Source organism: Myripristis murdjan, chromosome 23 (assembly GCF_902150065.1).
Source record: "Myripristis murdjan chromosome 23, fMyrMur1.1, whole genome shotgun sequence".
Taxonomy (NCBI): domain Eukaryota; kingdom Metazoa; phylum Chordata; class Actinopteri; order Holocentriformes; family Holocentridae; genus Myripristis; species Myripristis murdjan.
The window spans coordinates 11,534,422-11,559,364 of NC_044002.1; the positions used below are offsets into that span (position 1 = coordinate 11,534,422).

At 43.1% G+C, this 24,943-nt stretch overlaps 1 protein-coding gene across 1 annotated transcript in view; it reads left to right on the forward strand.

Annotated features, from left to right (window-relative positions):
* The window catches only part of plxna4 (plexin A4), a 277,609-nt gene that overhangs the window by 205,855 nt on the left and 46,811 nt on the right, over positions 1–24,943 (forward strand). Inside the window, exons 10-20 of the mRNA XM_030045687.1 lie at positions 6,837–7,037; positions 7,947–8,043; positions 9,910–10,100; positions 15,293–15,444; positions 16,879–17,002; positions 18,413–18,549; positions 19,569–19,736; positions 20,493–20,586; positions 22,537–22,776; positions 23,143–23,289; positions 24,257–24,491. Of these exons, the coding sequence (XP_029901547.1) occupies positions 6,837–7,037; positions 7,947–8,043; positions 9,910–10,100; positions 15,293–15,444; positions 16,879–17,002; positions 18,413–18,549; positions 19,569–19,736; positions 20,493–20,586; positions 22,537–22,776; positions 23,143–23,289; positions 24,257–24,491 (1,786 nt within the window). The remainder of the gene's footprint in view (positions 1–6,836; positions 7,038–7,946; positions 8,044–9,909; positions 10,101–15,292; positions 15,445–16,878; positions 17,003–18,412; positions 18,550–19,568; positions 19,737–20,492; positions 20,587–22,536; positions 22,777–23,142; positions 23,290–24,256; positions 24,492–24,943) is intronic.

A 24,943-nucleotide genomic window follows, 5' to 3' on the forward strand; every position in this document is an offset into this window, starting at 1 on the left:
TTCAGTGTCCCTGGCACAGTGGCGGTCCTCGGGGCAATGTAAGGAGGTAGAGGGTTGGTTTGGTGTGTGTGCGTGTGTGCGTGACCACCGGACTGGACATGAGGTGAGGGGTGCCTCCATTGGTAGAGTGGTTGCATCTGTTTATCTCTGTGCTTCTGTGTAGGTATGTATCTACAACTGTCTGTGTGTGGGCGTGCGTGTGCGTGTGTGTGTGTGTGTGTATGTATGTGTGTGTGTGAGTGAGTGACTACAGTATGCCTGCCCGTACCCCGCTGACTGGAGGTAGTTTTCGGGGGGAGGGTTTTACAGGGAGTTAGTGGCCTGTTAATCCTAGCCTGAGGTGAGCCATGATGAAGATCACTGGTGCTCATGTCTGGGTTGGCAGACGCCGCACAACGGGCAGGGACAAGCTTAGCCAGATTGCCTCCTTTGATGAGCAGTCTGCTCTCAATTGTGTTATTCCGCCCATGTTTCCCCCGAGCCATTCAACCTGCGCAGACAATTTTATTTTCTTTTTCCTCGTTTCCATTATCCCTTTGAACCTTCTGCTTGGCTAGTCCCAGGCCCACGTCTTTGCAGGTTTACTTTTCCAATTAACTCAGGCATTGGCGGTCAATATTGACTGAGGATAATAATGTTCGAATCCCCTCCTATTGTGTCGCTGACTAGAAGAAAACCACAAATAAAGTGAGGGGGATTTGGCATTAGCACATTAATGACATTCCTTTTTGGTTTGTGTTTTTTGTTTGACATATTGTTTCTGAAAAAGCAGGTGTTTCGCAGGCTTAATGACTTTTAATTTGCTTTTAATTAACCCCTCATATCCAAGGTCAGGTATTGGCTGCCGAATTCAGGCGGCTGTTGTGAATTAATTATTTGGACACACACACACACAGTCCTGCTTACATGAACATGCACAGACACGGACATGCATACGACGTACAAAATCCATAATCTCCCCTCCCGAAATTCCATATCAGGCAACAAGTCAACTTTGCTAGTTGAAATGGGATGGCTGTCCCTGCAACCCCTTGCAGATGAATTGTTGTGTACTATTACAATTAAGGGATTTCAGGAAGTGATCTGAATAATCCTTTAACGCTATGCTAATGATCAAGGCCGAGGCAAAGCTGCCTACTGGTTGAGCTAGTTGTTAGTATGCATGGCAGGACGGAGTTAAAGCCAGGCCCGGGCGTACGAAGGGTGCCTTTGTATTCATACCAACAGGGATATGGGCACACGGATCAGACGTTAGCATGTTGGCACATTAGCCAAGGCCATGTCCCTGTCTGCCCTCCACATATCTCAAGGACTTTGGCATTCACATCAGCCTCATCAACAATGGACAGGCATGTTTGAATGATTAAGGACTTCAGTTGGCTACACTGAATAAATAGCTGAAAGTTATTCATGACCACTACTGTTCCATTCATTATAATATGAATAGCTTGTGCTTGTTTGCCTGATAAACAGCATTTGCTTACCTGTGTATTTAGCAGCATGTTTATTTTTTTCCACCCCCGAACTACAAATCACACACACAGACTTGCACCCAAGGCATCTGATGAAACCGGAGACTCTTCCTTTTCTCTTTGCCTGATGAAAACCATGGGAGCATCCCTCCCTTTCATAGTCTTTCTCCTGTCTACATCACATTATGTTCACATCCTGAGCCGGTGCCAAGCCTCTTCATAACACATTCAGCCCTTAGGGAAATACAGAAAACCCATAAAATATGGATAAACATCGCTGAATATATATCAATATCCCTTAGCACATATATTCTTGCCATTAGGTACTTCTCCTTCAAGGTTGATCAAAGCTTGGGAGTTTGTTAGCCAGGAACGTATTGATCAGGTGATCGGGATAATGTTATTAAGGGAGCTAAATGACAGTGGCAGTAGCCTTTAGTTGCCAGTAACGGACAGGAACCTTTGAAAGGGGTGCTTTAGTTTGATTCATAGACAAATAAAGGTCATTTGTAGGCACCGGCTGTTGAGGAGAGAAAAGGTGCAGAATGTTTGCGGTATGAAAAGATATGTGTGGAAATTGAGAATGAGGCAAATGGCATTGAGAGAGTGAGGGAAATTACAAAAAAGCGATATTGACTGGCTTCATACTGCCGTTGAATTGGCCTGTATCAGGGCTTGGCTGAAGAGGAGGGACAGAGATACAGGGAGAGAAAGCCAAAAAAAAAAAAAAAAAAAAGGGACGGAGAAAAGAGACAGTGAAGAGGGATTTGGAAAGACGTTAAGGTGAGGGATGAATAGTGGGACAGAAACAAGAGAGGAGGAGGCAGGGAAGGAGGGAGAGGTAAGACAGAACTGGAGAGAGTGTGTCTTTGCCCGAGGCTGTGTGGGAGATGATAAAACAGAGGCCAGTCGAAAGGAGGACTTGATAATCAACCACAAGGTGCAGAGGTGTGTGTGTATGTGTGTGTGTGTGTGTATGTGAAAACTTAAGATTCTCTTCATCTTCACACCTTATACTGCTCTAATTATGGGCTTCACTTTCACTCTCTCTCCCTCCCCTTCCCTCCAACCCTTCAAACTATGCCAAGGGCTTTTACATTCAGAGTTCTCATTCTGTTTCCTAATCTCTGTCACTCTCCCTCTCTCCAACCTTCACACCTCCCACTGGCCCCTAATTATCAGATCTAAGTAGGTCCCTGAGAAGAGAAGAAGACAGGACAGAGAGGGAAAGAGAAAGAAGCTGTGAAGAGAAAGCCAGTGAGATAGATAGAGAGGAAGAGCAACAGGGGCTGGATCGTGGGAGAGAAAAATTAAGAAGGGAGAGACAGTGAGAGAAAGACGGATAATCAGAGATGAGGTTGGAGAAAACACTGAGTCACTGATAGAGAGGAAAAACTGGAATAAAGGATAATTATATAGACAGAAAAGAGAGGCACAAACTTGTTTTTTCAGTCATCTTGGCGTATTATGTGGTTGTTATGAGTCATGCTATTGACAAGTACTTCTCTCTTTCTTGTTCAGGTCCTTGATTATTTGGCTACAGGTCTATCACAGTGAGGTTCACATTTTCACACACAAACAAACCACTCCCTTTCCCATCTGAAGATTACACTGCGGTCTTTCTGACCTCCTCTGGTTCGATCAGTTCTTTCTCTTTCTCACTGCGTCTTTCCCTCTCTCTCTCTCTCTCTCCATTTGTTAAAGTTTTCTCAGAGCAACTTTTTTTTTTCTCCCATGCACCATACTAAAGCCCTTCCGCTCTTTCCCCTAGCCTTTCTCCCCTCCACAGTCTCTATAATGCCCTTGTTATGGCAGGAGTCAATCACTGGGATCATAAAGCTGCCAACACCACCACTCAGCATCACTCAACAGTATGGAGGATTATGGAGAGAAGACGATGGGATACTTAGCAAAATTGAGGAGGGTGGAGGGAGTTTGTGCTCTGTGTGTGTGTTTGTGCGAGTGAGAGAAAGAGAGCTACTTCTGTTTGAGCCCCCCTCCCCTTTGTTTCCCTTTGCTGAACTTTGATTTGTGCCTCTGCATGATGCCACACAGCTGTGTGTATGTTTATGAGGATATGGGGTAGGTGTTTGTGGTTTGTGTGGGTATCTGCATTTGTTATTTATCGTGCCTGAGTTGTTGGGGGTGAAAGGCGTAGTGGGAGGGGGCAGTAAACACACAGACATTAGATCAGCTTAACGCTGACATAAATCTTAACAGGAGACACTCAGCATCTCCAACAACACCATCAGTAAAGAGAAGCCAACCAGGATATATGACTGTGTCTTTTCAAACCACTTTCAAGAGTCCACTTGGCTTCAGGGACGCTTGTGAGCACTGTGTATGTATGTGTCTGAATGTGTGTGTTTATAGATAAACACAGAGGCCTTAGTTTGAAAAAAAAAAAAAAAGAAAGTCAATTCCCATCCCCCTTATGGAACTTTGCAAAATTAGGCAATTGCTTCTTATTTTGTGCTTTTGCATTTTGCTCTCTTCCCTCTCAAGCCTTAAAAAATTATAAGAATTGAGAAATGTGTAATGTTAAAGAGGCATGAGGAGAAGCTGGTTTCACTGTTAGTAGGGTTGATATTGTGGGCTGGAGAAAGTAGGGGGTGTGAAGAAGTCTGCTGCAAGATTTCAGGGCTGATGACTCTGGTTTATGGATGAACTGTAAATAAACCTGGGTGTGTAGACTGTGTATCTGTGATTGTGTGTGAGAGAGTGTGTGTAGCTGCATCTGTGACTATCTACATTTATTTACCAGAGGCTACACGGATGGGCATTTATTTGGAATACAGCTGTAAAAATAAAATTTATTGTTATGTCAGCACTGTAAAGTAAATTGTGGAAGGTGTTATGGGTGTGTGTGTGTGTGTGTGTGTGTGTGTGTGTGTGTGGATTATCTATGAAGATGTGTGTGTGTTTGTGTGTGAGTTGCAAGCAGGCTTGAAATCTGCATTTCAAAGTTTTCCATCTCCCTGGCATCTTGTCATGAACGTGGATGATGCAAGAGACGCTTTGTGGCTCCGACTCGTGGCGTTTACCTCATGCTGTAATGGGTTTCCAAGGTTGTGGTTTACCCTGTGTGCTTGTGTGTGTGTGTGTCAGTCTTGTGTTTCTCCATGGATGTGTGTGTCTATGCATGTGCAAGTGAGTGCAGCTTTGGTGTGAGTCTCATTGGTTTAGGGTTTCAAAGACTATAATGCATTTTAGCGTTGATGTTCTGTGGTTAGCTTTAATTTGTGGTGCTGAGGTGTAGTGTCTGTCTGTGTGTGTGTGTGTGTGTGTGTGTGTGTGTGTGTGTGTGTGTGTGTGTTTGTGTAATGCTATCACCTCATCACCATATGCCACTATCAGTATACATCTGTGTCTGCAAGACTCAGCTGAAGTCACTGGGTGAAGTCATACTCCAGCAGTTGCCATGCCTCCTTTGCCACAGACCAGACCAAATTTATTGTGCCTGTTGTTCAAGTGTATTAACTGGAAGAGATGTGATTAAAGATGGATTGGATCTCTCCTTGCTCTCGCACTCACTTTCCTTCTCCAAATACGACCCCGCATTCTTAGGAAAATGAGATTTGGAAGAGCAAACACATGCGCACCACCTCTTCCTCCCTCTCCTTCGCCACCGCACTCACTCACCCTGTGCGTCATTTATCTATAATGACTTTGTGAATAGTGTCACGAAGCGTTCCCTCTCTTTCACCACGCAGCCATCCAGTCAGTCACTCAGCCTAACCCAATCAAGTGGCTTTTAATGAACTTCAAACAAGTGTTATCACCCAGTTCAACGTGCGCAACGCTCCGCTCCCCCCAGCTCCATCCATGCAAGGGGACGCCTTATCTGCTCGCCTTCTTTTCACCCTCTCTCCTTCTCTTTGACATGCTAAAGCTCCTGTCACGTACACTTTATGCTATTTTCTGTTTCTCGCAGTTTCCCTTTTTTTTTTTTGATGCCCAGTCCCCTCCCTCCATGTTTTCCCTCTTTTGCTCCCTCTCTAAGCACCGCTTTCCACCAAAGATATGACACAAAGTGTTGAGGAAGCTACTGTACTCCGTTTACTCCCTTTTTCTACCTCCCCTTCTTCTTTCATTCATCACTCACTTCTTTTCTCCCTTGGTGTTCTCAACCTCTCTCTTCTCCTCTTTCCTACACACCTCCTCTCTACTGGCCTGTCCTTCTTTCTTCTCCTCTCTGCTCCTCTCCTCTTCATCTTTCAGGCAAGTCATAGGTGTGCTATATATAACTGGCTACTCACACCTGAGTTGATTGGTTGTTAATTTTAGACCTCCAATTGCTAAGTGACTCATCTCTCTCTCTCTCTCTCTCTCTCTCTCTCTCTCTCTCTCTCTCTCTCTCTCTCTCTCTCTCTCTCTCTCTCTGTCCCTCACTCTCTCTCTCTCTCTCCCACTCTTTCCCTCATTTACTTTTTGTGACAGCCTTATTTTCAGCATGTCAGTAGTTGAATGAATGAACAGAACATGCGTAACAAAAGAAAGATGAGAGCTCTGATCGGTTTCAATGTAAAAGTTTCTCTCATTGTATCATTCATGCTCCCTTGCTTTGGAACATGATGGTGGAGTACCCATTGAGCCGGCCCTTCACTAAGCATGAATGTGAATGGGTCATAGGACGGTCTCAACTAGTCTCAACCAAGGGCTGAACTTCTCTCTGGAGCCATCACCAATAACAGCACTAAAACAGAGAATGGTGCACTGTTAAGTGCCTATGTCATTCAGTTAAATTTGGTAAAGTTGCACTGGATTGTCTGGCACTTGATGAGATGAGATGATGAGAGTGTTGATGACTCTCCGAGGTTTACAGTGCATCAATTAGCTTTCAACAATAATTTTTGGTACATTGAGCAGCCATTGATTTTATTGTTTAATTTGACTGCACGTGTTGACCATTATGCCATTGCACCATGTGTCACATTGAACTGTGATTTCAGAGATATTAATTAATTAACTGAATAATGTGACCTTGAGAGTTGGCTTTTTGGAAGGTCAACAGCTATAAGCCCTACTCAAACTGGATTATTTTTCCTGTCTCGTAATTGCAGTTATTGCCAATGTTGGTATCCATATTTTTTACTCCAATATGATTTTGCCACATAATATTTTTTACCAGTCTAGAAAGTAAAAATTTCAGAGCTGAGCGGTCGCCTAATATCAGCAATCCAGTTTAAATCAACATCTCCACTATTCGAAAATGCATAATGTTTTTGGCAATGGATGTGTATATATCAGAAGTGCAGATTATGGCATTTCACTTTTAAAACTAAATAAGTGCAGATAGTATAGAACCTCTGTGTAGTCTCAAGGTCCTCACAATCCCTCACTGTGTCTTCCTCTCCATCCCAGGAGTGTCCTCAGTTGCTGCCTACAGACAGAATCCTGGTCCCGGTCAATGTGGTGAAGCCCATCACTCTGCGGGCCAAAAACCTGCCCCAGCCCCAGTCGGGCCAGAGAGGATATGAGTGTCTGCTGACCATCCAGGGAGTTGAGCACCGAGTCCCTGCCCTGCGCTTCAACAGCTCCTCTGTCCAGTGCCAAAACACGTCGGTGAGAAGGAGTGTGCGCCTGTGCATGCATCTGACGCCAGCCCCCATACACACCAACACAGTCTCAATAAAGAGGCCCCATTTCTGTAAAGCATGTCTATAAACCTGACTGTAATATTTCCTTCAGCCTCTCTCTTTCCCACTCGCTCACTCGTGCCAGATGAGGGATTTTTCTTATCCAGCGAGACAGTGGGTTGATGAGACAACAGTCTGACTCTGTCTCTCCTACACAGCCGTCCTCTGCGATCATGCTCCATTCACTGCTTGAATAATGCACTGACAGCAATGAAAGACTAGCATGAAAAAGGCTTTATGCTGGCCTTGATGCTAATCATCAGTTGATACAATAACGTCTCATCTCCCTGTCTATCTTGATCACTGTGCGTGTGTGTGTGTGTGTGTGTGTGTTTGTGTTGAGATGTTGCTGAGATCTGTGTGTATAATCACAGTACAGTCCAAATATTGTACTTTGTAGTCAGCAGTGAATGAAGTAAACTGTAATTTAGCAAAAATTATGACTCTGGCACAAACCCTTTATGCTGTTGGTGTTTTAGAGCCAAATTGGACGTAACAGTGAAAATAACAGTCTTTACAAACTGTCGTTTGTGTGTTTGTGCATCATGTGAGTGTTTGTGTTCATGCATGCATGTGTGTAAAGCCACCTGTTGAGTAGGTGTTAGGCATGCAGAGTAGCATTGTGATACAAGAGGCTTTTAGACCAGGAGAGAGATAGACCGTGTAAGGTACCTAAACAACTTCACTCTCTCGCTCTCTCTCTCTCTCTCTCTCTCTCTCCTCTCTCTCTCCTCATCTCTCTGCTCTCTCTCTCTCTCTCTCTCTCCTCTCTCTCTCTCCTCTCTCTCTCTCCTCATCCTCTCTCTCTCTCTCTCTCTGGTTGCCATGGTGACAGTATTCCTATGATGGGATGGAGATGAGCAGTCTTCCTGTGGAGCTGACCGTTATCTGGAATGGTGATTTCAGCATTGACAACCCCGCCCACAACAAAGGTGAGCCTGCACATGCACACACATGAACATGCACACGTGTGCGTAGCGTCAACACAAATGTATGCATATCAGCTCAGACACAGCTCTTTTACCGTGATTCTCGGACTATCACAGGAACGCACACTAACACACACACTCATGACAGTATAGCCACTGCCTCCCTACTGTTGCCCTTGGAGCCAGTCTCCATGGCAACAGGCGGGCGGTGTGCTGAGGTGCGGCATCCATCCTGCCAGTGCAGTGGATTGTGGTTAACTTTAATACATCCTTTCTTACTTTTAATTTCTGTAGTTTTCTCTTTTTCCTCCTCTGCCTTTTTGTCTGTCTCTCCCTCTTTCTGCCTCTCTTTCTGTGTGTTTCTTGTGTTCGCACGACCTCCTAAAATATGTTATTGTCTGTCTTCTTCTTATTTGCTCTGTCCACATCTTTTTTGGCCAATTTTTCCATTTCTGTCACTGCTGTTCCTTGTGCTCCCTTTCTCTCTCCTCTGCTTTGCAATTGTCTCATCTTGTTCACTTTTGTGTTGTTTCATGGAATTAAGCAGAATATTGCAAATAAATATCTAGTAAATAACAATAAACACTGAACACTGAAATGACAAATCCAAGTAAGCCAAACAAAACAATTTGTCTAGGTTGGAATTAGAAAGAACAAATCATCAGAACATTTGGATATATCTCTCTGTCTCTCTCTCTCTCATGCTCTCTCTATCTAACTTTCCATCTGCCCACACTATATGTGGAGCCACAGCACAGTGCTGAATTTTTAAACATTCATGTACTGAGCTTGGTTCAGTTTGCCTAGTGGTGACCCACCACTGTGAGTGACCCATGCTGAGCCAGGAAAGCAGCAGCATGCTGGGGTTTGTAGTTGCTTGACAGAAAAACAACTCATTTTAACTGAAGGCAATGGAGACAGGCATAAGAAACCCATAGTTTAAATGTGGTTGACATGCCAACATGGTTCAAGGATATTATTACCGTGCTCTAAGGCAAAGGTTGTACTGTCTCTGAGTATTTCTGTGTGTGTGTGTGTGTGTGTGTGTGTGCGTGCGTGCGTGCGTGCGTGCGTGCGTGCGTGCGTGCGTGCGTGCGTGCGTGCGTGCGTGCGTGCGTGCGTGCGTGCGTGCGTGCGTGCGTGCGTGCGTGCGTGCGTGTGTGCGTGCGGTTGTTTGCATGTATGTCTGATCCAAGCAAAGACACTGCACAACACATATCCTTGAGCATAAGTATGAAATCAAAGAAGCAACAAAGTTAAAGGGAGAGATGCTAGAGCTAGAGATTCCTCCTCTGCCCTCCTTCTCCTGCCTTTGTTTGCCTGTGGAGGAAGCAGCTCCTGGGGCATCATTTGATGGACAGATCACACATGCATCTAATGGCAATTAAAACGCAAATGGCTGGCCCGTTGCCATGGAGATAATATGTTAAATGTGTGGTGGGTGAGCAAAGGCGAGAGGCAGTGGTGTTGAAAACTAAATGAGAGAGGGAGGGGCAAATGGAGGGATGATATGGAGATGATGATGGATGCAGAGATAATGAGATAAAGATATCAACAAATGTTCTCGAAACATTCATTTTGTTGCTCACATATTCAAGCGGCACCCGACAGCCATTGAAGTAGATTTGTAAACAATCAAAACTGTAATACGATGTGTGTTTTGCTGTATTTGTAATTCATTTTAGAGGCATTTGCTCCACATTAATTTGCATTTATTTACAGTTCTGTGATCATTTGTACACAGGTTGTTCACTTGAGCTCTCCTCCTTCTTCCTTCCTCCATCCCTTTTCCTTCCCTCTTTTCTTCCATGCTTCCCTGCCTTCTCTCTCTCTCTCTCTCTTCCTCCTTTTTCACTCCCTTCTTCACAGTCCACCTATACAAGTGTGATGCCCAACGTGGAAGCTGTGGTTTGTGTCTGAAGGCAGACCCGCTGTTTGGGTGTGTATGGTGTAAAGGAGAGAACCGCTGCACCCTCAAGCAACACTGCCCCCACCCTGAGAGCCAGTGGCTGGAACACAACGGCATCAACAGCAAGTGCACCCACCCACGCATCACACAGGTGAGAAATGCACACACACACAAGCAATGCCAACACCAATGTATGCACATTTTCATTCACAAAGCACACGCACTCACACACACACCTTAATTGCAACGCACTGATGAGAACGCACTTACACTCATCACCTCCAAGAATGTGTTGCAGTTGATTTCAACATAATAGCACAGGCTGTCAGTCATTGCTTGCAATTCACTTTGATTACACCTCTGATGACGAGGCATTTCACACCTTTTTGAATGCACACATCTTAGTTACACATCTCACACATCAAAAGTCAGGGAGGATTGAATGATAATGATATATTGGGATCACAATTACAGCAATCATGTCAAATGGCATTTTGAGATGTCTTTGTTTGTCAGAACGTTATCTAACTTGGATAATGGTTCCTCCTGACAGAACTGACTCCTCTCTCTTTCCATACACACACATATACACACACTCCTCATACCCCACTGCAATTGTTAGAAAGAGACAAAATGCTTGCATTCTCGCGTTATCACTCATCTCTGAACAGATGTACAGACATACCTCCACTTAACCCTGTGTGTTCGTGGATATGAGTGACTGTGTGTGGCACGTAGACTTGACCTTTGCCAGACATGAATTAATGAAAGAAAAGAGCAGTAGCAGGAGAGACAGAGGTTAGCGAGATGAAGAATAAGAGAATGCATGGGTAAGATGGATGGAAAGGTGACACAATGGAGGAGATTGCAGGATGGACTGAGTTTCAAATTGGGAGCCCCCCTCCCTTTCTCTCTGCAGGAGGGATGATAGATATAAGGGTCCATCACTGCATCTTCTTCCCGAGGAGAAAAGAATGGAGATAGAGCATGGATAAAAAAGGCAGAGAGATGGAATCCCCTTTGGTGTCCTGGGGAGTGATGGTTTTGTTGGGAGAAAGAGAACAGGGATGATGGAATGGAGGGGTAATCCATTCCCCTCTCTACACCCCCTCTGGGGTGGACATATGGACACTGAATGCCTCCTATTCTAGATACATGGGCAGACAGATAAGTGGCTGACCTTGGTGGGGATTTACTGAGGAAGGACCAAGGGATAACCAGCAACACACACCCTCCAACTTTCTTCTGTTATTGATTACATCTGATATCCATTTTACACAATGGAGAGTAGGGATGTCCCAGTGAGGTTTTTTAAGCCGTGCAGTGTAATCGTGCTGGCTCTAGATCTCTCAATGTAATGGACTGACTGACTCCACCTTATTGACAAAAATGCACCATGCGATTTTGATCTCTAGATGGTGTCATCAGTACAAATTCTGTAAACACACAAAACGCGCACACACACACACACACACACACACACACACACACACAGCATAGCGTATGTTCTACTGAGCCAGTGTTAGTTGCTGTGTCCAAACCGAAAATAAAAGTGTTAACAGTAGATTTAACTCTCACACGGCTCCTGTTGGATTGTTTGGATTACTTTGTGTCTGAGCTTCAGTTTGATAATACATTGAAATGGCTCGCACCTACAAGGCAAGTTCTGAATGAACTCTGAGGTCCGAATGAATGTTTGTATGTTTTGTCGCTGCATCACTGACATATGCGGCTTTTTGTTTGTTTGGGGCTTGGTGAAATCATTTTAACTTAACTACAGATAGCATATGTTGCTTATCTGAATGACAAATTTAAAATCTGGTCCTTAGCTCCCTGAATGCAGCCAGATTGCTGCGATGTTTTCCCAGACTGAGTGAATAAGTGTGAGCCTTCAAGCCCAGCCCTCTAACACCAAACACACTGCTCCACAAAGCCAGCATCAGCCTGGCTATGTGTGTGTGCTGGAAAGCAGGTGCGCGAAAATCGAAAAGCTCAAAATCTCAGCAGCTGTGATACTAACAGTGGAGTAACTGGTATAAATCAACAACACTTGTGAACTCCAGTGCTGTGTTAAGGTTAGTCATTTGCACATTTGATCATGCAAATTATTATGTTTTTCACCTAATTCTGAGCAACACAGCTTGCAGTACGTTCACCTAGGCTTCTTTTTTTTTTTTTTAAATCTCCCCCAATCTGAGTTATTCAGTATTTAGTAAAATAGTCCACATAATGGCTCTTTCCTTTAATGGCCATTTATAAATAATGTAAACTCAAAACAATGCAGCAATAACATTAAATGAAAATAGAATCCCATTTGAGTGGTATAGCAGTAATAAAAAAAAAACAAAATTTAAAAAGGCACTCTTATTAGTAACATCATTAGAATGATGTTTCTTCAATTGCCTAATACGATTTGCTGTGTTGTGTTTCTTACCACTGATAGAAATCATTGTATTGCAAACATTTCTCGTTTTTGTTGGGCTGCTTTCAGTTTGCAAAGTGAAATAATTCCACATTTTAACAGGATCGCTCTCTTCTCTATCATGTTGTTTACTGTTGCAAGTAGTGGAAAGTGACAATTTGCAGAACTGCATCTTTCAAGAGTTGATGTAAATTAGGCAGAAGAAAAAATCTATAGATCAGAATTTTATTAGCTGTTTTATTGCAGATCACGATGACTTAAAATTTGTATTCATGTGTGGGTCTTTATTGGGTCCCGATACTGATCTTTGATATCAGACTGGGGCATCATTGCTCAAGGGAGAACCCTGTGGATTCAATTCTTTGACATTAAGGACACACGTTCTTCCAAATACTTGAGACTTAGTCACTCAGCTACCTCTGGGCACAGTTTCTCCGTATTCATTTATTTATTTATATATTTATATTTTTTTTTTATCAATCCCGTCATGATTGTAGCTGAACCTGTGATTATTTTTATCCACGCAATCCATGGGTAAGGTGATAAGAAGGTACTGAGATTTTGGCTCTCACAGTGCTAATTACGGAGTCTGGATGATTCATGTGCACTGCTCCTTTCTCCTCTGTCTTTCCTCCCTCATTTCTCTCCACTCTGGTGTTTGTCTTCACCCCGAGCAGTGGATTTATCCCAGGAGACAGGCCCTGTATTTCTCCACACATCCCCTGGGCTGCAGCAGGAACATATTGCAGCCCTCTCACGTCTCCCATAAAAACTGTCAGTGGGTGAGGAGTGAGGACTTTCCAAGACGACCGGGGCCCTAATGCATTCTAATATGCTTCATTATAATGACAAGTCCTATCAACAATATGAGAGGGGGAGACTTGGAAAGGAGGATTGAGAGAGAGAGAGTGGGAGAGAGAGAGGGAGAGAGACACGGAGAGAGGGACACACACACAAAGAGAGAGAGAGAGAGAGAGAGAAGTGATTAAATGTTTGCCTCTACCCAACCGTCAATTAGCTTGTCAAAGTCACAAATCTAATCAACGGCTCATTGCATCTCTCTCTCTCTCTCTCCCTCTCTCTCTCTCGCTCTCTCTCTCTCTCTCTCTCTCTCTCTCTTCTCTCTCTCTCTCTCTCTTTCTCTCTCTCTCTCCCTCTCTCGATCTCTCTCTCAAATTCACTCTCATTTTCTTCCTTCTTTATTTGTCTGTAAACCTTCTCTCCCTCCTTACTGCCTTTATTTTTCCTAATAAATGGAGAGTCATGATGCATTGTGGGCAGGCTTTTTAATTGCATGTATTGTAGTCCATTTCCCAGAAGGTTATTTTTTCATTAAGATATCAGCAGGGAGTCTTGTTAATCAGAGACATTGAACCATATGATAACGATATCTCCCACGACAGCCACAGCACTTGTGTAGTGTGATGACCTGACATGACCTTGCCTCTGTCAGTTGATTAGCTAGTTACTTTCCAGCCTAACTAGTCCATAATTGGTCTTGAAAATAAAATCAAATTTCAATTTCTTTCGATTATCATACTACAACACAACACTGACAGATAAACATCCTTGAACGGCGGCTTCAAGACACAAACACGCAAATGCTCAGCACCCTACCTATGAACCCCTCAGGGGGTCACGCAGCTTTTGAAGGCTGAGCCAACAGCAGAGAAACAGTGAGAGTCCCAACCTCAGTGGAAGTCCCAGGGATCACCATTTGTCAGGGGACCATGACGCAGCACAGCAGCAATAACGATGGCCCTGCAGCCCACTGAGACACAGAGAGGCTCTGTTTGGCAGAGACAGATAGGAACAGACCATGCTGTGTCCATGTCTAACATCTATCCATCTAGGTTAGCCCAGTGATGCACACACACACACACACACTCACACAAAACCACTCATACACACACACAGACCCAAAAGTAATCAGCATGAATGGGAGCTACTGTTAGAGGTGTTGATGGATGTTGAGGGCACCCAAGCAGCAGTGGTAGACCTAACAGATCAGTCAAATGACTTTTTGATTGCTGATAATATATCACCCCAAGCCATGTTATCAGTTCATCTTGTATGATATATATCGGGATGGATTTGTTGGCCACAGTATATTTGCATGGGCATTTGTAATCAGAAACTAGTTGACAGTTGTCTCTTCTAAGCTCCTATTTGCAAAAGCCCCCTCTTGATAGCACTGCTGTGTAACATACCTGCTGCGTGCAACTCGCTCTGTTTGATGCACTAAGATTAGTTATGAATAGAGTTGTCTTTTGAAAGAGTGATGTGTGAAGCTAAACACTGGGTTCTTGATACAGTATGAACAAACCTGTTATTTGGGTCTTTGCCTGCATAAAGAGAAATGTGACAGCTAATGGGGATATCAAACATGAGAGCCAGATTATAGTAATATTACAGATTAAAATGGCACGGTGGAAATTGAGGTTTAGGAGCTTTAAGAAATTCAGGAATCTAACGAGCATGCAGCAGCATTGTAATGGTACTACAGATTCAGCAATGTCATAAAATTTTATGATAGAGGTAATAAATTTGAGCTGCACAGTCTAGACATTTTACTAAATGTCTGTTTAGAGACAATTAGGGATGAGAAACTGAGGTTTTATTTTTCTCGGTCATATTATCTCGGCTCTTCCACATACGAGAGAAGACAACTTTTGAGAAAACTACTGATCAGTTGTTGCTTTTTTTGGTGACGGCACTCCTCTGTCGCCTGTCTAGCGGTTTGTTTTTGCCACTCACAGGGTAATACTGCTGTTTGTCTGCTGACACTTAAGGTTTTAATTAAAAGACTGCTCATACTCCTCTTCTCCATCGCAACTTAGACTGACAGTAGTGTGCTTTGTACAGTGTAATAAAACCTGTTACTTAGGAACAAAAAGTCAGTGTAAATTGTATTTCAACAGATCACCCCTCTGCGAGGTCCCAGAGAGGGAGGCACGCTGGTGACGATCCGCGGTGAAAACCTGGGGCTGGATTTCAGAGAAATTCAGGGTAACGTGAAGGTGGCCGAAGTGGAATGCACGCCCGTGCGTGAGGGATACATCCCAGCTGAACAGTAAGTCACATTATACATCGATAACTAAAGAAAAAACATTGGCAGAACTAAGTAGCAAATAGCCCCTCCTCAGTAGTAACTCTTATTGTTAGCATCAAGTTACATCCCTGCTATGCGGTAAGTCATATTTTACAGTGATGACAGCTGCCAGCCGATAGCAGCTATAACAAGAGATAAATTCATTATTAATGGTCTTAATAATCTCTGTCTAACAGTAATTCATTCATTTCATCAGTGAGAATTTATAGCCTGTCCAAATAGCAACAGATTTGTCAACCAGTCATTTTGTAGTTTACTACTTGACCACAATGTTAAAACAACATCCTTCACTATGAAGCCAACAGCCTTTTAACGATGGCACTGAAACCCTTGGGGGAGGTCTGAAATGCACCACAGACAAATCATTATGATTTCAATGGAATATTTTTGATCTCTCTTTCCCCGACACCATCCCACTGAAAGTAGTCTGACCACAGCTGAGGCACTTTGCCGCACTAAAGGGATCAATACATTTGAGTCACACACCAACACACACTCTTCTTCCATTGTCTTACCTCATGCAAGCCCCACACTTCAGCCTAAAGTCTACTTCATAAGACAGTGTACTCACTGCTTGGTGTGTGTGTCTGTATGTGAGAGAGAGGGAGAGCGAGACAGAGAGAGACTGTGACAGGTAAACTAAGGCCAAAGTGGCCTTGTCTGTAGACTGGAGGAGATTGGAGTTTTTATGGAAGTTCAAGTTGCCACAGCTTTACAGATGACTTGTATTTGCTAAGAAAAACGCAGCGAAGAGCAGCTTAGCTCTCATATTACATAGCATCTCTCTCACACAGACACATGCAATTCCATAAAGTTCAGGAGGTTACATTTAGGTGACATTAAAATTTAATCCAGTGATTTGGTCCTGGACAGGTGCCGCCCATCAAATTATTTCAAACTAGTTTAAAAGTGGCTTATCAACAAACCCAGAGCTCCTTCTTTTGCTAAGAAAGTAAGTTAAGTGCCAGCACTTTCTAAGCAAATGCTGAGCTAGCGGAAGAGAGGAAGAGGAGTTTTTGAGGTCATATGTAAAAGGATAGAGGCTTTTTTCTTTCGTCTCCCATGAGTTGGCAGTGTGAGGGAGGTGAACCTCCCTGCCAAATAACACATTATTTTATTGAGGTTTTAACATGGGATTACAGCCATTCTTATTAAGAGAGCTGCTCTGCGCTCTGCTGGCAAGGCCACAGTTTGCAGCTCACACACAGAAGCACTGCAGCAAAACACTGCATTTGCCAGGTTTTTGGACAGGTATTTGTGTGTGTGCATGCATACAAGTTTTTGTGTGTGTCCATGTTTGTCTGTGCTTGTATGTATGTTTCCACAGTACATGTGTCTCTTTATTTTTATTATACATTCCACACTGATGTTTGTGTTTCTTGTTTGTGTTTGCAGGATTGTGTGTGAGATGGGTAAAGCGGAGAAGAGTCAGTATACTGGGTATGTGCAGGTCTGTGTTGGGTTCGGCGAGTGCAGACCAGAGTTCATGGCAAAGTCCTCCAAGTACTACTACTTTGTGGTGAGTCTCCTTATCCAACTGTTTGTGCTCTTTTTAACTCAAGATTTTTTTTTTCATGAAACAGGGTTAGGTATTTTGTGATGAAAATAAATACATACTACAGTAGAGACCATCAGATTTTTCAATCCTTCATTGCAGTGGCATCACCTTTTTTTATACATAGTACGCTAAAACCATTTTCCATAAAGACTGCTCTTAAGTGCACTTCACTAGGTCGTAGGTTCTCCGCGGACTATTTTAGATACTCATACAGTGTGTGATTTTTTTTTTCCCCCCTGAAAACTGTAAGATGAACTCATGAGTTGTTTTGCCTTATTTGTAGAAAGGCACTCATCTTCACTCCAGTCACCCTTCCATCACCCCTGCATGTTAGCACCCAGCTGTTTTAGTCTCTGTCCTCTCCCACTGTGTTAATAACATGCATGTAGCTGTGTGACTGTATGTTTGGCTGTGATCCAACATGTTGTGGCCATGAGTCTATCTCAGCAGTTTTCTCATGTATGTACCAGAGGTGTGACATATTTGGCAGCCACTAATGAGCCTAGGATGGAAAAGGGACACTTAAGGCTATAAAGGGAACTTTTTTGGCAAGTTTGCACAAGCACATACTGCCACAAACACACAAAAACATACACACTCGGTTTCCTCAAAGCTCTGCTCTAAGTGCTGCACAGTTAAAAAAAAGAAATGGCACTCACACACACAGTGTGAAATGCAGTTCACTTGTTGCCATTATGTACTCATTTTATGCAGCGTAACCATTTTTACTGCCACCTATTAATGGGTGCTAGGTTTATTCCTCAGTGGGATTCCTGTACAGGATTATATGATGTTAGGTCTAGATGTCACACGACACAGCAGGCTGGTGATGAGATTATAAACAGGCCAAATGAACTTGAGTGGGATTTACTGTATCCCCGGCTCGCTGCACTCCCTGCTACAGCAGTGTCTCTATCACTTTGATTTGAAAGGAGATTCCTAGATAGAATTACTGGGGGCAGGCCAAGGAATATATAATACTTCTTTCAGTTTGGAACCTTAATCGAATCAATTTATTCTGGAGCCTAAAGCCCCATTATAAGACACCTGTACTCAGGTCATGTGTAAACATGTTCACAAGTCATTTGGGGTCCCAGCTTTATTTAGAGTAAAATCAGTTAATACAATTAATCAGTCAGTGGTTATAAACTAACTATATAAGACCATAAAGTAAAACATATTTATGACTCTGGTATGTCAAATTGACCTTTGACCAATTGGTTGATTGATCTCTTAGCCTGTAAATTTAAGGCAGTGATGAATACATTGTCTACTAGACATTCATTGTTATGTGTCATTCATATTTCTGTGTTGATTCACACTGTCACCCTCTGATTGACCCGTGACCCTTCAACCTCTGCCCCATGGCAGGTCCCAAGGCTAATGCACCTCAAGCCCAGTCGAGGGCCAGTGTCCGGAGGAACCGTCGTCAACATCACCGGGAGCCACCTGGATGCAGGGAGCAACGTGTCAGTCATGTTCAAGGACCAGCCGTGCACTTACCTGAGGTTAGTGGTGGACAGCCGGGTGGGACCTTGTCAGCCACATGGAAACCAGGCAGCTCCAAGCTTAGTCAACGCCACTGTTGGGCTCTTTACAAAAAGCATAAGTGATACATCATGACTCACTGCTCATCTCAAAGGTAATGTTTTTACTTGGTACTCCCTAGGAGCAGTAATTAGTTACACTTATTTACTGGTAACTCAGTTATATTTCTTGGGTACCCCTCTCTCAGTGAACAGGGAACACAAATGGTGCAAATGTATAGTGATGGTGTTGGTAATTCTTGTGTCCACATAAAGTATGTCATTGACTAAATATCCTGAAAACAAACTGGTGGAGAGGTATGTGAGCACTCAGTGTGAGACCTTCACTTGGTAAAAGCAAGATGTAATAGCCAAAGTTGCAACTGTTTTTTTTTTTTTTAATTAGTAACAGTAATTTCACTAATAATTTGAAATAGTAGTTCATGGCATTACTTGGAAAAGGAGCAAGATTAATAGAACCCTGAACATTGTTCACTGCACAATTTCAAGTTCAGTCAGTGAAAAATTCATCCATGTCAACTTAACCAACCATTCAGCTAGCCTAAGTGGGAACATTGATATCAGGGTTTAAATTATCATTCAGCCTAAGAATTTTGACTCTTTTCTGAGTCATGAGTCTATCAGCTGTGTGGTCAGGATGAAATCCCCGAGAGAAATCTATAGGCGCAATAAGACTTGAACCACTTTTCTGATCCACAATCAATAACTTTTATAGCAGACATCTCTGTATTTCTGGTCCACACCGACATTGAAAAATGACTTGAGCGATGATAGATGAATCTTGGTTTTCAAAATCAGGAACATCTTAAAGACAAATTGAAACCACATATCAGATTGTCATAAGGATTATAAGTTTTACAGTACTTTAGGTAATTCCATGGTACCATCTACCCGCCTTTGGGCATGTTTTTTTCCCTGTAGGATAGTTTAACAATGACATTGCACTGACTCATCACAATATTTCATCTCAACATCTTCAGGAGAGGGGGCCAGTGGATCACCTGCCGATCCCATGCTTCACTGCATGGCTACGGAAATGTTTCTGTGTCAGTGAGCGTGGACAGAGCCCACCTCCAGAAAGACCTGCGATTTGAATATGTGGAAGATCCCACCATCACCAAGATAGAGCCCGAATGGAGCATCTTCAGGTATGATGGAAGGGCATGCGAGAGTTTGATGGGTTTGATGGGAGAGCCAGTAGGGGTGATTATGCTATTTGGTGGTTGCGCTGTACATTTCAACAGTCAGCAAGGCAGCTTTGTACTGCATTATTCACATATACCCAAGTGTTGAAATAGTAGACATACTATAGTTTGCTCTGTCTGCTAGCCCCTGTCTCACTCATTGCCATTTTCTCATTATACCACAAACACAAATATATATATAGTGGAAACTACTTACAGTGATCATGTCCATCCTGGCCAAATTTATCACTGTAAGCAAATCATTATTATAACTGATTTGTTTATCTAGATGGCCATCTAATTGACATTTGCACATTTATTACATGAAAATAAAGTAATGAAACAGACAGCTTCTCTATGTACTGAATTTGCTGTTTCAAAATACAGCACAGCTGACTCAAACACTTTTCAAAATACAAATTAAGTTACTGTATAATTCGAATATAATAAAATACAGTATATAAAACTATTGAAGGCCCTTGAGTCTAGCTTTTTCTTGTTCTCCTATGTATTTATTCAGCTTTATTACACATTAGGCCCACACTCTGGAACCATATAAGCGGCTGATCCCTTAACTGTGATCTCTATAATGCAGGTTACACTGTGATCTGTGCTCTATATGCATAGCAGTGTGAGAGGGAGAGACTGACATTTGACTGAGAAGAGTCCTTACTTGTGATTTTAACCTGTTTACTGACCTCTGTCCTCTTTCCCCCGCAGTGGACACACACCAGTGACAGTGACTGGAACTAACCTGGACATCATTCAAACCCCACTCATCAGAGCCAAGTACAACAACCGCGAGACACTCAATGTGAGTGAGCACACATACACACACACACACTCACACATGACACACACACACACACACGCGCGGTCAATGAGAGGTCAGCAGCACTATGAGTGTTTTTAATTCTTCAACTACTCTGGGCAACTAGAACTCTCAAATGATGCTATAGAAAATGACAGCAACTACAGTATGCCCCAGTGCCACATCAAAGTAAATAATTAAAGTCGATGAAGTCAACATAAAAAGAAAAAAAAGAAGAAAAAAAAAAACAGATCAAGTTTTGACACTGAGCTACAAAACATGCAGAGTGGCCCATATCGAATTCTTCCACCCCTCTTTTGCTGCAGATTGAATCTGTTCTCCCATAGGAGCGTAGACATAGCCGTACAAGGGTCTCTGTGATCTGATTGAAAGATGAGGGAACAACAAAAGGCGCTAATCCTGTCTCTGTGAGTCTGTACTGGGCATTGTGTCTTGAGCAAAGCAACTTGAATCAGGTCTAGGAGAAGTTAATTTGCTGCCACATCCCAGTTTCTCAATTCTATCATTATATCTACCATAATTCAATCTTACATATTTGTAAGACGTTTTTCACTGTGTGAAAGAGAAAAAAATGAAATATCCAAACCACTTTTAAATATCAAGTAAGTTCTGCACACATACAGTAAAGGTTTCCTTGCAATTACCTCCCTTCAGCAGTGGTGCAGGGTGCATGTCAGGGAGGTTCTGAAGACCTTGCAGGATTTTTCAAGTTTCATGTGCAAGGATCCAATTAGAGTGACAGGCTATAGTGACTTCTGTTTGAGTGAGGTGCATGGCAGAGGTTACTGTGGAGATGTGAAATATCGGTGAATGAAGGAGTGAAGTCTCTTTTTGTCAGCCCCCTTTCGTCGCACCTATCCTGCCACCACTACCACCTATGCTGGTTGATTTGTCAATGCCCTGACAGAGAGACAGAGAGGAATGGAGATGTTGCAGGGATATTGAAGGGCGTGCTGCATGACAATGACAGATCGGACAGTCTGTTGTTGTTTACAAAACTGGCTCAAAGGTGTGAATAAAAGAAGAATAAAGAGGAAAATTTTGAGGAGGCTTCACGTCAAGTGAAAGAAAAGGGCAAAGACAATGAACGAATAATACAGCAAGAGAAGATAGACTGAAAAAGGCTGTGAGAGACACTAATTTAGTAGCTGAGAGGTATATAGATGAGTGAGAGAATGAGAGGGACTCAATGAGAGAAAGAGAAGAAAAGATCACAGAGAAGAATAAAGAAAACAGGGCAGGGGATACAGAAGTGGAGTGGGTCTTTCTGGAGGGAAATGAAGGTCGGGTAGGACCTAGTTATCACTGCCGTATCTTCACACATCAAAGACCCACTGTGGTGGAAAGAGAGACTGCCACATACTCTCTAACTGCACCTCATTTGGTGGCTTCCTTTGAGGGGGAATACTCCAACAGGTTCTACTTTGCACTTCTGGAAGGGGGGAGTGTCCAATTTGAATCGATTAGATCCAACCTTCAGTGGGCTTATTGAAATGTAAACCTGTGACATGAAAGGCATGCACTAAGTCAGCAGATAGCCTCACAAACAGTAGGTGCATGTTCAATTGGCTGTAAGAGTGTAGAGCTGTCACACAAGGGGTTGCAAAAAGATAGCTGGTAATAGTGAGTGTCCCGTTTGATATGTTTATGAGGTAGCTTGACCGTAGCATGAAGTATAAAATATTGCGTAAATGAATGATTTTAATAGTATAAAAGCACCTCAGCACCTTACCACCATCTCACACCATCAAAAATTACAAATTTTTGATTTATAATTACAAAACTGGGCGTTTGTGCATGAAAGTAATATTTATTTGTGTCATGTAACTCACATCTTTACCTTAAATAACTAAAGATTCTTATCTAAAGATTCCATGTCATTCACAAATATTACCACCATACCTCCCCCTCTCTCTCTCTGTGCTTTACCAGCTGTGCCAGGTGTTGAGCTCCACCTCCATGCTGTGCCAGGCCCCAGAGCTGCCCATCAGCCTGGCCCGGCAGCGAGAGGTGCCCGAGAGGCCTGATGAGTTTGGCTTCAAACTGGACGACGTTCAGGCTCTGATGGCTCTCAACAACACCAACTTTATCTACTACCCTAACCCTGAGTTTGAGCCACTTAGTCCCTCTGGGGTGTTGGAGCTGAAGCCTGGCTCACCCATTATACTGAAGGTATTGATATCTCTCGAACTCACACACACACACACACACACACACACACACACACACACACACACACACAGAGGTTCTATTGATTTAATGTGTTTCGATCAGTTTGTGTTAGACTATCAGAACCTTACTCAATGTCAAAACCCATCTTGGATTAGGCACAGACAGCTCTGCCAATATTCATGGAAATCATCACTTATCACATATGCATCAATTGATTTCACTGACAGAACTCTAGTTATGTTCACTCTAATTGCAGTGGCTGTCCTGTTATATATGTATTCAGGGTCATTTTGCAGATTGATTTATATAGCTATATAGTCACTAAAATGATACCTACTTTGATCATGCATCAATATTTTCATCCAGGGGCGGAACTTCCTTCCACCGACCAATAGTGGAAACGGAAAGCTGAACTACACAGTTCTAATTGGCGAGGAGCCCTGCATGTTAACTGTGTCAGACACCCAGCTGCTGTGTGAGTCACCCAACCTGACGGGACGCCACAAGGTCCTGGTGAGTGACACAACACATGCTTACAAAGATGAAAGAGTGAGAGTGAGAGAGTGTGTGAGAGAGAGAGAAAGAAAGTGTGTGTGTGTGTGTGAGAGAGAGAGAGAGAGAGAGAGACATGACAGTTAGACAGGCACCATGGAAAAGACAGACAGACCTACAGATCGATTGACAGCTTGACAGACAGACAGACATTCCTCGTGCTGCTTTCCATCTATCTCCTTGTCCACTTCCAGACAGACTAGAGCTCTAATCCAATCAGCCATGTGGTTCCTGTTACTGCCCACAAGCAGACAAGAGAAACAAACAAATAAGCCCTCAATAAGACGGATTAGGGCGCAGGCAAACTCAATAAACGTTCCATTTGTGGTTCTGAGAGGGACCACTTTGAGCGATACGCTTCCTGACCCCACCACCTGGACCCAGAGCCATAGAAAGAGACAGACACATTACTGTGAAACAGTGGGCTCATCCACAAGAACGCATACAAATACACACACACCGAACCACAAGGGAGTCTGTCTGCCTCTCCTCAGGTTTGATGTTGATAAACTATGAGTGATGTTCACGCAGAATGATTTCCCAGACAGAAATGCTCTGCAGACCCAAAAGTGATTGAGAGAGACAATATTATGGTTCATAAAACATATGGGTTATGTCTTTGCCCTGAGGAACAGTCTATCATTATAGTTCTTTGTAGATTTGATTGCCTCTTATTTCTCCTCTTCTAAGGTCAGAATATATGAAGTATTGAAGTTCTTCCAGCTAGTTATTTCTTAAATTGAGAGTTAAGCTAAGCTGTCCTTACACTCAACCTCTTCTATCATATGTCAGTGTGTCTTAGTTCTATGCCACAACCCTGGAAAGGCTTAGATTCCCCCAAAATAAAGTTTTCAGAGGCAAAAAGATGCATTTATGTACATTAATGTGGCAATCCCCTGCTTCTCACTTTCTTGCCATCTCTGTCAAGGCACGTGTGGGTGGCATCGAGTTTTCCCCAGGCGTGGTCCACATCGCGTCAGACAGCCCTCTGAGCAGCACAGCCATCATTGGCATTGCAGCAGCCGGAGCCCTGCTCATCCTCTTCATTGTGGTGGTGCTCATCGCCTACAAACGCAAGTCTCGTGAGAGTGATTTGACCCTGAAGAGGCTGCAGATGCAGATGGATAACCTGGAGTCACGTGTGGCGCTGGAGTGTAAAGAGGGTAAGAGGGAGACACTCGTCGGCGTTGGGCTCAGTACATTTCTGGAGGGTTTTTTTTTTTCCTCGACACATGCATTTAAGTTTGTAAATGTTTGCAAATATTATTTGTCCAGTTTGACCAGGCAAATCTGGTGAGAACAAATTGTCATTGGCGTAACCCACTGGCTTTATCCTGTGAGTCATCTGCATCCTATGAACTCCTTTCCTATAACAGTATTAAGAATAGGAGAAGAGATTATGGGCTCCAGATGGTGTAATGAGGCTAATCAAGTAGGATGCAGCAGAAATATAAATGCTCTATGAAGCATCTGCTGGTAGATCAGTGAGTTAAACACATAGTTTGTACTTCCAAAGTCATGCTTTTGAATCCAGTCCATGACCTTTGCTATGTCTCCTCTAGCCCCATCATATTTTCTGCATGCTATCTAACAAACAAATCAAATTACCTCTACC